Here is a 12,973-nt window from a genome sequence, read left to right as displayed (position 1 = left end):
TTCAAAGTTTAAGAGAGAAAAAGGAGATTATATTTTAGTTTATTTTTAATATTATAGATAAAATGATGATTTTACCGTTATTATCATTAAATTTAACTTCTCATGGGTGGATATTTGATATTTTCAAAGTTAAAAGGGGGACACTTGGGAAAACAACAATCCTTGGGTGAGAAATAGTCCTTTGGCCTTTTTTTTTTTTTTTTTAAGTAATTTTTTCAGAGCTGGCATATTAAATTTTAGTGCATCTTCTTAATGGTTTATTAATTGAATAAGCTGAAATATGGGCCAATTACAAAAGTCCGTGCGCGTGAAATGTGTACAACTTCTATTTTTCTTTTTTTTAATTAGTTTTCCAAGTTGGGCATAGGTTGACTTTTTGAAAAGTCAACCGATTGAACCGGCTTAAAATAGCAGCTTTGAATACAGAAAATCTACTGTTTTGTCCAATATATAAACATACTCCGTCACGAAAATCATGCCGTGTTTGGATTCTCTGACGATTTACAGACAGTAGCTGTATAATTTTCTCTTCTTCTTGATGATGAGCGAGTTCGCTTGCATGGACTGGGATCTGCAAGCAATCGTGCGAGGCTGCAACGTCGCTAATGGCGCCTCACCCTCCATAATTATGGACGACACACCAGCTTGTTTTTCATCCTTGAGTCTTCAACAAGATACCCTTCTCAAATTTCCTGATATTTCTGAAACCACAACGATTTTAAACGAGTTAGATGAACTTTATAAGCCCTTCTATCCGCAAGCTATACTCAGTACCGGTCCCATTTCGGTTCCTGATGATGAAGTTAAACTGCCTAAGAAGCTGAGAAAACAGCAGTCTTTCCCTGGTTCCTCGACTGGCACTGATGATACCCAGCAAGCAGCTGCCAAACCGAAAAGAGGGTTAGTATATATAATTTATTTAGCTTATATTTTTATTTTTAATCTTCAGGTTGTCAAAGTCAAGGTTTTGTTTCAGCAGTAGGAATCAACACAAAAGAGAAGTAAAACAGGTGACGGCGGATGGCCTCTCGTCTGATATGTGGGCTTGGCGAAAATACGGACAGAAACCCATTAAAGGATCACCGTATCCAAGGTAAAGCAATCATAACAATCTTGAAAGAAATACATGAATAAATATATACAAGAGCTAATACTGGTTAAGAAAAAATGCAGGAGCTATTACAGGTGCAGCAGTTCCAAAGGATGTTTAGCGAGAAAACAAGTTGAAAGAAGCAGCACAAATCCGAGTGTATTTATCATAACGTACAGTGCTGAGCATAACCACAGCCACCCAACACGGAGAAGCTCCCTCGCCGGAAGCACCCGTAGCAAGTCTTCAACGCAAAGAATTCCGGCCATGAATAATGAGCCAACAGATCAGCAGTCAGGTCTAACAGTATACACAGAAGACGAGTCTGTGTACCAAGAAAACATAAAAAGGGAGCAGGATGAACACGTTTCTGAAGAAGGAGAAGAAAATGAAATTGCCATGCCCGATTTAAGTTTTAACGACGACTTGTTTTCAAGCTTGGAAGATTTGGAAGGACTTTTATTGGATCAGTTTCCGGACACCGAATTATTTCACCGATAAATTAAACATAATTGGCAGCATCTTGTAATTGGTCAAATTGCAGTTTTGACACTGTTCATTGTTTCTTCTTCTTGTATTGTAAGTTGGTTTTGTATAATTCATCCCTATGACTACAAATCTGTGTCTTGTATTGTAGGCAATAGTTAATTCTGAATGTCAAGAAAGTCGGTTCCCAGTTCATCAGTTTTCCAAATACCGACAAAGTTATAGGTTTTCTTCTTGGCCTTTTTTCTATCAAAAGCTCCACAAGGAATTTATCAATTTAACTTGATTGGCAGCTATCACTGTCCCCAATCAAACTTTGGATTTTTTGGGGATATTGATGACGTGTATTATGTGTGTACAAACATATATATATTTTAAAATATTATGTCTGTGATAATGTAAATAATTTTATATATAAATGATAATATATTATTATATAATTAAATAATTTAAAATTAAAAATAAAATAATATTTATTTATATGATAATATATTATTATTTATATATAAAATTAAAATACTTATTTCTCATAAACAATGGGAAAAAAACGACAGATAGCCAGTGTTATTTAAATAAACCAGGATAAGCTTAATTATGTACCTAACGCCGTGTTAGGCATATATTTCTTGCAAGCATTCAAGCGACTGCCTTTCAACTTCTTCTTCAAGTTTCAAAGACAAGTTGTACGGGGATTGCATTGTTGAGTATAGTAGCTCGGTTAGCAATTAAGTTAGGTCCGAAATATAACTGTGAGGGAAAACTTAGCCTTTTAAGTTAGTTTTTTCGTGGAGTCCAAGGTTTCAGAGCAATAACAATTTCATCCCTCCAAAGTCCATGAACCAAGGTTTAAGAGAAAATCTATCCAAAGTGTTACCGGTCGGTATGATTCTAATTCCAACTTTAATATAATCAAGAGAGGTTTCCGTCTCCTTTACTCTCTGCTATGTATGATAACATATTTTAAGTCTGTTGCCTTTAATCATGTTTCTGAAAGTTACGTATAATAATACACATGTTTGACTGAAGATGGTTCCATCCTTAATTTTTTAGTAATTAATATATATTTGACTCTATTAATAGTTACAAATTTATATGTTCTTATCATTGAATATTATTTTATCTTTAATTTAAAATTATTTAATCGCATAATCATACACATCAAATATATATATATATTATTTATATATTTAAAATAGATACATATAATTTTATTGTTTTATTCAACTTTATTGGTTATTTAATTTTAGTAAAAATAATACTACACGTACATACTTTGAATATATAAATGAATATATATTTATATCTATTATCATATGATTAAGTGTTATTTTATCTTTAATTTAAAATCTCTAAATTATTTAATGATATATATAAATATATATTTATTTATTTGTATATTCAAAATAAATACGTATAATTTTATTATTTTAATAATTTCAACCAAACAAATATCTCCTTACCAAAGATCATAAAGAAGCCCCAGTTCATTATTTAATACATGTATCTTTATAAGTGATATAATATGTATTAATAATAAATATTTATTAAAGTATAGTATAATTCAAAATGTCTCCGATCCATCCTATCCATCAGCCGTGGATGTTTGCCACCTAAGCCTGCCCTTTATGACGTCGTCATGGGGCTGTTTCCAAGTATGTAGTCTACCTGTAAAAGTTAATGTTACGAAGAGATTAGAGATCTCTGTCAGCATTACGAAAATTCATCTGACCCTGCTATATATACCCATGATTTTGCCAAGGCAGTGATCTTAGAGGCAGTTAAATGCACAGAACCACGTTGGACTCCTCCATGGATGGTAATGTGATCGACTTTTGAAAAATGAGGCCAATTTTTGAAAATATCAGTTGTAATGAGAGAGTGAGCCCATTTCTTAGGTGATGATGTTGGGATAATATGCACATGGTAATGGACCTCCATGAACATTAAGATTGGCCATGAGGCAACAAAGAAGACATAAAGGCTTTTAATTGAGCAAGTGCATTCTCATTAATTGAGCAATCTAATGCTAAAATTCATACAAGTAGACAAAATCTTTAGGAGTAAGACCAGGACAATTAGTTAGCACAGAAGAATTGAGTTGAATTGTTCATGCTTCAAGTAGCGCACTTCTTATCAGCCTACAAAACCCGCACCAGATCTTGAAAGCAATCCTCTTCTAGAGAATACTGCAACCGGAACAATCCAATGCTAAGTAAGAAGACCTCTTAACTTGAAACCTTAAAGAAGACTGTCTGCAATCCACTCCATAGGAATCTACAGGATAAGATGCTTACAACTGGAAGGTGCCTAATTCAAGACCATGTATTGTCAGAAGTACCTTGCGTTCACTGACCCATTCCAACCGATATGAGAGGTCAAGATTATGAATCAATAATTTCAAACTTTCTGCATGGTTCAAGCTCTTTGCATTCTCCTATAAAAAGAATAATGCAAATATTATGCTTCAGAAGGAACAGTAAGAGGGATGTTTAGATGGTTAACATAGTGAAAAGAATCCAAAGCAAATGTTCAACTAGGTACAAGCTATTTGCGAGTATTATAATACTAGCAAATTTTAGAAGAAATAAAATTATTTCCCATTGTCTTTGCTGTTGAACAGACTTCTAATCTGAATAATTTCAGAAGATTACATGAAAATACTTCAATATTTCTACTTTACGGTTCACATATTTTTAATAAACAAAACCACCATGTCCAAACAGACACCATGCACCTTGTAAATATTATAGTTGAATTGTTCAGCGGTGGCACAATTCAATCAAAGCCAACAAGACGGACCAGAAGGTATGTTGTTAATATCTAATGGTATCAATTAATGCTAATATCAACAAAAGAAAATTACCTGCAAAGTGGCCTCTTTATCATGTCCCATGACGCTTGCCATTATGCTAGACCTAGAAGTATTTGGTGAGAATCCCTCCCATGGAGGGACAAATATAAGTTTGGTGCATTGAACAGGAACTAAGTTTCGGCTCAGTTTCTCCCACCATACAGTTCCCAATGACCACCATCTAATCATCAAACCATGCTCGGAAAAAGCAACCAGTCCCTGAGATTTTCCAGAGAAAGACACCATCAGACCAACATATTGGAATTCAACCCTAGTTAAAGGATATTAATTATCAATTTGGAAGGTTTTTACTATCCACAATATCCATGACAAACTTAACATGCAGAAGTTGATTGAAAACATGGTATGAAGTATGCACTAAACAATTTGATTAGCGCAAGAATTGAAGTCCTTACCATGCTGTCTTTCTACTAAATAAAGAAAACTAGTATATCAGCCATTTGAATTTGATAAAGTCAAGATCTAATTACAATAAAACTTTCTTCTGCCATGTGAATGGCTATACGTGCACATGCACATGAAAATTATCTCACAAATTAACAAGGTTTTTCATGGCATCAGATAACATGGTCTATGGGTGTTTATTGGGCCTTAAACTAATTAGATGTACCTCTCCATCTGGTGAAAAGCCCAGTGCTGAAACTGCAGAAGTTACCATTGTTTCTGATGTTCCTGAAAGCAAACTTGGAAGTCCAGGAGGTCCACTTGCATCCAAAACTTTTAATTTTGTCACACTACATTCAGAAATCAACGATACACTGAGTTCAAGCAAAAGTTACATCTTTCATTATCCCAAAGGGAAGACGCAAACAAGCAGGACAGTTAAAACAATTCAATAATTTAGCATTTGAAACAACCCAGATTCTAAAGGAAACCTTTTTATACCTTTGCATGTCATATACTTGTATGCTTGCATTCTTAATCTCTCCAATTGCATCACCAACAGCCAATTTAGTCGATGTGTCATTCAGGGCTACCATAGGAAATACACGTGCAATTTCCTTTAATACTGTCATTGAACTTTGAAGGCAAGTTCTGCGCATGACTGAGTTTCCAGGGTCCATAGTTTGTAAAATGAAGTTAACCACCTGCAATTCTGTCCAAATGTCACATAAAGATTAAAAGTAAAATGTGATTTGAGTTCTTTAAATAATTTTCTAGTATTGTACCCATATTATTACAATGAAAACATGGTTAAACCAAAAACAAAAGCAGAAAAAATCTTTGGGGAACTAAGAAAATCAATGCCCAAATTTATGGTAAAACACAAGAAAACTAATAATAGGATAAACAAAGAAAGAAAAACTGATTAAAAGCAAAAATCTTACAGACCAGAATGTAGATGCCCTTCTTGGAGTTCAATACAAACTTTTTCATATATATTTCTAATTTATTATGCATCAGAGGCTGACAAGGTGTTGCTTAATTGAATTAGCTCTGCTGACCTTATCAAGGTACTGAGCCAAGCTTCTTGGAGAACCACGCAAAACCCTGACGACAGTCATGAGAGATACCAGATGAACAGGTGAATCAGAAGCGGTAGACCAGATTTGGCTTTCTACTACATTAAAAAAACCCTGTATATCAGCCATTGCTAGACTTGGAAGAAGAGTTCCAACCAAGGTCTCCCGAATTGATGCCGGTACAGCTGGATGTTCTCCAGATGAGTTAACCGATGGACTACTTACACACTCTATCTGGAAGAATATGTCTCCAATTAGATGAGGTATTTCAGAAACAATGCACGTCTTCCATGTACTCTCCATACCTTCTGCAAGAAGCTCTGCAGCAGTGGAACTATATTTCTCATTCATTGCCATAACCAGTTTCATCAGCGGATGTACAACCAGCATGGCAAGAGTTGGTTTCACAAGGCTAGGGTACCAAATAGCCAATGCTGCTGCAACAATGATATGAGAAGTCATTGCATCTTGAATTGTTCCTCCAACACAAGAAATCCAATCTTGCACTTCAAATGATTCTAGCCATGCAAGTAATTTAGATTCATCAACCTGAGAAATCCCCTGTGAGTCTGGAGACAATTCAGAATCTGATACATTATTAAATGTTACTTCTCTGTTTGATATATAATGTTCACCATCTCCGGCTGTAGATAGAGGCCCCACAAGTTTTGCATCCCCAGCTGCTTTTTGATTACGTAGGGGGAGAGGAACTGCTCTGGAAGCAGCACAGTGGAATAAAGAGCGTGCAGCCATACGTACATGTTCACTTTCATCTTGCCAGAAACTCACTAATAGCTGTCAAGAGGGAAGCAAACAGTGGAAAAAATAACATAGATTAAAACCACAACCAATGCACACAGAACCTTGTCAACCATGTTATTGTAGATTACAAAAACAATTATGCATGAAATAAGTTTCTGACTTAGGTCATACAACAAAGACAATCAACTAATAAAGGATAGTGAAAGGCAAAATCAGTAGTACAAGATGCAACCTGAAGTAAAGGCGGCTTTATGTCAGGAAATTTTTCAGCAAAATTACGAGTGTAGAAGGCTGCTAATGCACTGCAAAAACCAATCAGAAAAAGTGTCAGAAATATTTCTGATAAAGGGTACATGGTTTTAATCAATGGACAAGACCAGGATTGCTCATTCTGCAAACATCTTAAAACCTGCTAGCTGTAGAACTGGAGTGAGACAAGTTAATCATACGTTGTGCAAGGGACACCATTGTCAATGACCTCATTGCACAGAACTCTGATGATGATTTCCAAAGCTGATATGCCAATCAAAATCTCAGGGAAAGTTAAAGTTAAGTCAAACGACGAAAAGAAAAAAAATCCTATATCCAAAAATTTTTATCAAAAGTACCTCAAGAGTAGCTCTCAAACCAGGGAAAGTCAATGTTAAAGATCCCTTTTCCCCTTGCAAACCAGCTGCTAAAATAAAGTTTTCTGGTCTCTTAAGCTTCATGTCAGTTATTAGCAACTTATCGAGTTCCCGATCAGCATTCCATAAATGCAACAATGACAAGCTAAAACGTAGCATGTACTCTTCAAGTGACCTAACCCAGGAATGTTCTTCAGTGGTATTAGTCGATGAACCATGAATATCAGAACCATCATCAGTTATATGGTGGGGGCTTGTTTTCCCAGTTTCCTGTTTCTTCACATTGACAATTTCTGGTTTATTTATGCTCTTTGCACTGGACTCATGCTTTTGATGAGGAAACATGAATGATGCAAGGTCAAAGCTCAAAGCAGCAATTCCAGGATATGGGCAAGAGCACTTGATGAGTTGCTTTTTCCTTTGACGTTCAAAGGGTGAATTTGCAGATACTTTTCCTATATTTCCTCTGGACGAAGTATTGGACTCAGTTATATTAGACAATGTGATCTCTCTCTCATCTTCATGTACTGGAAAAAGTAAAGATGAAACTGAGGTATTCCCATTTAACACAGAGCCAGAAACTGAATTCATACTGATGCCTTTACAGAAATGATCAAACATTGAATGAGAAGCTGTTCCACGAAGGACTCGCTCTCGAGCACCTGTCTTCACATCCCAAATGTATAAAACATCAATAGCTTCAGATGTTCTTGAATGATCCTGACAAAGGCAAGCAATATAACCTCTTGGACCATCCCAAACAACTTTTGCAGGATAGTTTGGATGTCCAGGAAACATTCTCTCCAACCGCAAAGTCTCAAGAGAAGTAAGAGCAACGGAAAAGTCCTCACTGACAGACAGAAAGCAGTCACTCCATGGTTGTTCAGTCCGTGGAGGGCAAAAAATTATTTGGCGAACAGGAGACACATGATGGTGCATGACTGTGATAAGATTGCCAGTGCCAAGATCCCATATACGAATCGTGCAATCCGTGCTTCCAGAAACAAGAACCTGATTGAAATTCCATCCTTTGGCAGTGCCAACCATCCGATGTGCAGCCAAACATAATATAGCACCACTGTGTCCTGACAAACTTTGCCTGGATACAGGTGAATCCACTACTTGGTGAGGACTTGTATCAGGAGAATCAAGGTCGTCAAAGTAATCAAAATGTACAATCTCTATCTCACCAGTCCAGAAGCCATAAACAATAGCATAAGGAGCATAGAAATTTTCAGAAATAACCATAGAAGAAGATACAACCTTTTCCTTGGACACAAAACTCTCACTTCCACTATCTGCTGGTCTATTATTTGCATTTTTTTCACAAGGAACACTATTTTGCCAAGAAATTAAATTAGTTTTATCACCGCCAAAGCCCTCATTTTCACAAAGCAAAGTAGATTCAGTAATCCATTCAATAAAAGAAATGCCTTTCCCAACCATTCTGCTCTGTGGGCAGAGCTTTCCATGGCCATCATGTTTCTGATGTAAGGACCAAACCGTGACATGTGGTCTCCACTGTGAAAGCTCTTGAGCATGAAAGCAAACTGATTCAATACGTAGAAGGTAAAGGCTAATTTGAAGGAAAGAAATGGAATATCTGACATCAGAGGGATAAGTAACAGCTGGGATCTCACAATGAAGATCACACTTAAATGTGTCATTTATATATGATATAACATAAATAACTGCAAATCCTCTATCATTCCACACTGCAAAATATTCAGAAAATGATTTGTGAGCTTCTTTGATCTCCACAGTTTTCGCAGCATCACCACTTTCAAGAAACATGCTCCCTATAACATATGAGTTAGCAGACTCACCAACAAGACAAAAGTGACTGTCCACTAAAGAAATCTCTCCAATTGTACTACCACTTTCCAACAGCCTAAATATGCAGCGATCTTTTAATACAAGGGCAATAATATTCCCACAGGTTGCAACCGACACAAACTGTCCTCCCTCAACCAACCCATCTGTCCAAACAGCCATATCCAACTGTGAAGATTTTTGTTCAATCCAGTCCCCCCCTCCCCATCTGGTTGGGACTCCTTTGATATTGGAACCAATTGCAACCTACCAAAAGAATCAACCAAAAGTGCAGAATGCTTCTCCCTATCCTCACCCAATGCAACTACAGCCATAAACTTCAAATTACATATAGATAAATTGCCATGAAAAACAGTTTGAACTATGGTAAGTCCATAAGTATCAACAATAACCACAGCACACTTAGGTGGTTTCCTATTTTGAACCTCTTCCTCCCCTTCAACTGAATCGAAAGAATGATGGTCAGATAATCGACTAGCATCATTATAACAACATCCAATACAGACATATCGTGGGCTCAAGGGCAGTCTACAAACAGTTGACGGACTGCCAACCCAGGGGGGCAATTTTCTTCTACGTCTACAATGTCCACTGCTTCTACTCCACACACACAACCCACCATCAGTACACGCACTTATTAATAAGCCATTATCTAAGCAAGAGTTTGCCGCAACATTACTTGACTCTTCTCCTGGAACTACAGTAGGATAACAAATACCAAGATCGGCAATAGGCGCAGCATGCCCACACAACATGGCAACCGGTTTAATCTCCTTCAATTAAAATTTAAATTCAAAACAAAATCAAACCTTGACAAAACATTCAGTTAACAATTCTCATTCCGAAAAACTAAGAAAATGCGGGAAGCACATAAAATAATACAATTTAAATCTAGAAAGAAAATAGTTATGTAACGGAATGAGTTGAATTACCAAGTTGGAATTGGAGTCGTCGGAGGAAACGGCCCACCAGAGGATGGAGCCATCGGATCCGCCGGTGTAGAGAGTTGGGGGTTCAGTGAGTGCTGCGGTGGCTGTGACTCGGTGAGACGGCGGCGTACCCGACCAAATAGAGGCCACGGATCGGCACTTCATGGCCGGAGCTTGTTAGCACATGCAACTCAGAATCAGAGTGCAGTGAGTGCGCTAGTGCGGCCGAGTTTATGTTCCGTCTACTTCATTGGCCGTTAAAAGATACCGGAGTTACTGAGCCGTTAAGGCTGCATTTGGCATCGGTTATTGACTTATGATGTATATATATAAAATGGATAAAACAATTTAGCCGACAAACAAATATTTATAATTCCGTCGTATAAATTACAATAATAATAATAATAATAATAATAATAATAATAATATCACTAACACAAATAATTATTTATTTACGTGTGTTATTATATAATTATATAATTTTAAAGTAATGATAAAATAACACTTAATTATAAAATTATATATATAAATATATATCTATTTGTATATTTAAAATAAATACGTATAATATTATTTTACAAATTAATATTATAGTAAAACATTTTTATTATGTAACTATTTAATTTTTTTTCATTTTTAAATTACTTTGTTTTGTTGGAACACTTAAATATCACTTTGATTAAAACAATAAAATAATATACACAATTTTTATATATAATTTTAAACATAAATAATAATATATTATAATATAATTAAATATTATTTTATATTTAATATTTAATTATTTAATCATATAATAATAAATCATTATTTATATATAAAATTACATATACTCATAAAACATTTGATATCCATTAAAGTGAATAAATTACACATTTTCACTCAAATTTTAAGTATATTAACTAAAAAAAATACTGATTTTACTTTTAAAATTGTTCTATCTCCTCAATTTAACAAAATTTTTAAGTAGTTATTTGTATATTAGGTTTGTCATTAACACTCTTTTTCCACTCTCTCCATTTTTCCCTTACAGGTTGCTTTCGTAAATTCATGTAGGTGACAATTATGATGGGTTCGGATAGACAACTATTTTTTTAGTGAATTTGTGTTTAGATAGGTGGCAATCATAACTAGGGATGGCATAAAAAAGGGATGAGAAGGAAATCTCAATTTCGTCCTGTCCTGTTTCTATCTCTTTAAAGGATATCAATCTTCATCTCCGTTATAAAGATAAAAATGATTCTTCGTTTCTTTCTTACAAAAATAAATCCCCTCTCCGTCATTACAAGAAAAAATCCTCTTCTCCTACCCTCAAAGAAAAATTTTCTTCTCATATATTTTAAACACAATATAAATATATTAAATAATAAAATTAAGTAAAATTAAAATCAATCCACTATTTTAAATATCACAAATATAATATATTAACCACTTTAATATGTATAACAAAAACTTAAATATATTTAAAAAACATAAATACTCTAAAACTATACAAATATGTTAATATTTTAAATAAATATATTAATATAAAAAGACGTAGATGAGACAAGGGTAAGGCGGGATAAGGAAGAGACATATGTATCCCGTCCTCAATTAGTCCCCGATTGTAAAAAATTTAGAGACATATATATCCTGTCCTCAATTAGTCCCCGATTGTAAAAAATTTTTTGATCCTTACCTCCGTCATTTTTTCTCGTTTCTATTAAAAAATTTCTCCTCTATTAAAATCAGAGTCAAAACATCTAAAATTAGATCAAAATTATCATCTTTAATTGTGAAGACTAGGGACTTGACCACACTAACTCACTCTATGCCGACACAATTTGATAAAATAAAAAAATTTGTTGTTTAAATTTCAAAAATCAAACTTTCACCCATCATCCATTTGCTAGAGAATTACGCCTAATTTGTTTTATAAATAATTGTTTTAACTTTTATTAAAATTACAAAACTACTAATACAAATGTCAAATTACTAATATGTTTTTAACAGTATAAAAATTTATCACTTATATTTTACCTTTTAAAATATTAAAACTCTAACCAAATTTAAAATTTTGTTATTTTTTTCAGATTTCTAAATAAAATTTTAAAAATACCCGAATCTAGAGTCGACCAATCTTCCACCCTTTTGATAACTTTTTTTATTGAGCCAAACTCAATCTTAAGTTTTTCATTTTGTATTCGGGCGGAATCCAAACTGACTTTGGACTTGACTCATGTGGAATGGCTACTGGCTCTCCATCATCAGGTTTACCGGAGCAAGAATAGTATTGAAAACATTTATCTGAAATACACAAATCAAAAACGTGATTGCAGAAGCCACATTAGTGAAAGTCTTATCTGGTCTTGAACATAATACTATAATTGAAAACGAACATAAAAGATAGGAAACATCCCCTGAAGTTTATTAACATTATGGTCCCATCCCAAGCCTCACAATCAGGAGTCAGGACTCTCTGCGAGATGGTCACCAACTGGTTCCTTCAAGTCTGAAAAACAACAAATTCTGAAGGTCAAAAGTAGAAAGGAAAACAACATTAGTAACGAAAAAAACACCTAATTACACATCCCCGTACTTAATATAAATATTGAAAACTGACGTAAGACATTTTTATAGGGAAGATCCAGATATTTTTCAAGTCACAAAAATTTCAAATATTTCAACAAAATAGCCCACCTCCCATCCAAGAAACACTTCATCAGGCCGCGAAGCACACCTCTTATCATACTTTAGAGATCAATGCAGCCCCATGGAATATACATATAACAACGTACCTGCAACAATTGAAGATCCACACCGTAATTAACTCATTCAATTAAACAAGTTTCCATTTAAAAAAAAAAAAGAAAAGATGGCCATACCCTATAAATATATACAGCCTCCTGATGTCAACCCTTCAACACCTTACA

General features: G+C 34.7%; 2 protein-coding genes across 3 annotated transcripts; one reads left to right on the top strand and one right to left on the bottom strand.

Annotated features, from left to right (window-relative positions):
• The first annotated feature begins 453 nt into the window (after positions 1-453).
• On the top strand, positions 454-1,858 carry LOC123211009 (probable WRKY transcription factor 29). Of its 2 annotated transcripts, none has more exons than XM_044629508.1 (3): positions 454-900; positions 980-1,093; positions 1,174-1,858. In XM_044629508.1, exons 1-3 carry the CDS (start codon positions 539-541, stop codon positions 1,589-1,591), a joined length of 894 nt encoding a protein of 297 aa, XP_044485443.1. In that variant the 5' UTR covers positions 454-538; the 3' UTR covers positions 1,592-1,858. The 2 variants fall into 2 exon arrangements, with proteins under 2 accessions (XP_044485443.1, XP_044485441.1); XM_044629506.1 differs by having other exon boundaries at positions 977-1,093.
• A 1,706-nt stretch (positions 1,859-3,564) lies between these two features.
• LOC123212427 lies at positions 3,565-12,971 on the bottom strand. The gene is given in 13 exon segments (XM_044631557.1): positions 3,565-4,010; positions 4,440-4,646; positions 5,059-5,182; positions 5,334-5,536; positions 5,894-6,706; positions 6,906-6,975; positions 7,083-7,186; positions 7,282-9,339; positions 9,342-9,905; positions 10,065-10,351; positions 12,160-12,552; positions 12,741-12,838; positions 12,926-12,971. Coding segments are annotated over 10 exon segments (4,449 nt in total). The 5' UTR covers positions 10,227-10,351; positions 12,160-12,552; positions 12,741-12,838; positions 12,926-12,971; the 3' UTR covers positions 3,565-3,866.
• Between the last annotated feature and the right edge of the window lie 2 nt (positions 12,972-12,973).

Source organism: Mangifera indica, chromosome 3 (assembly GCF_011075055.1).
Source record: "Mangifera indica cultivar Alphonso chromosome 3, CATAS_Mindica_2.1, whole genome shotgun sequence".
Classification (NCBI taxonomy): Eukaryota; Viridiplantae; Streptophyta; class Magnoliopsida; order Sapindales; family Anacardiaceae; genus Mangifera; species Mangifera indica.
The sequence above is the reverse complement of the archived record's forward strand: the minus strand, read 5'-3'. Positions and strand labels throughout refer to the sequence as shown.

Coding starts and splice junctions, on each gene's coding strand:
- LOC123211009 (XM_044629506.1), top strand. CDS start 539: ATGATGAGCGAGTTCGCTTGCATGGACTGGGATCTGCAAGCAATCGTG. Junction 901..976: donor GCTGCCAAACCGAAAAGAGG/GTTAGTATATAT, acceptor GTTTTGTTTCAG/CAGTAGGAATCAACACAAAA. Junction 1,094..1,173: donor AAAGGATCACCGTATCCAAG/GTAAAGCAATCA, acceptor GAAAAAATGCAG/GAGCTATTACAGGTGCAGCA.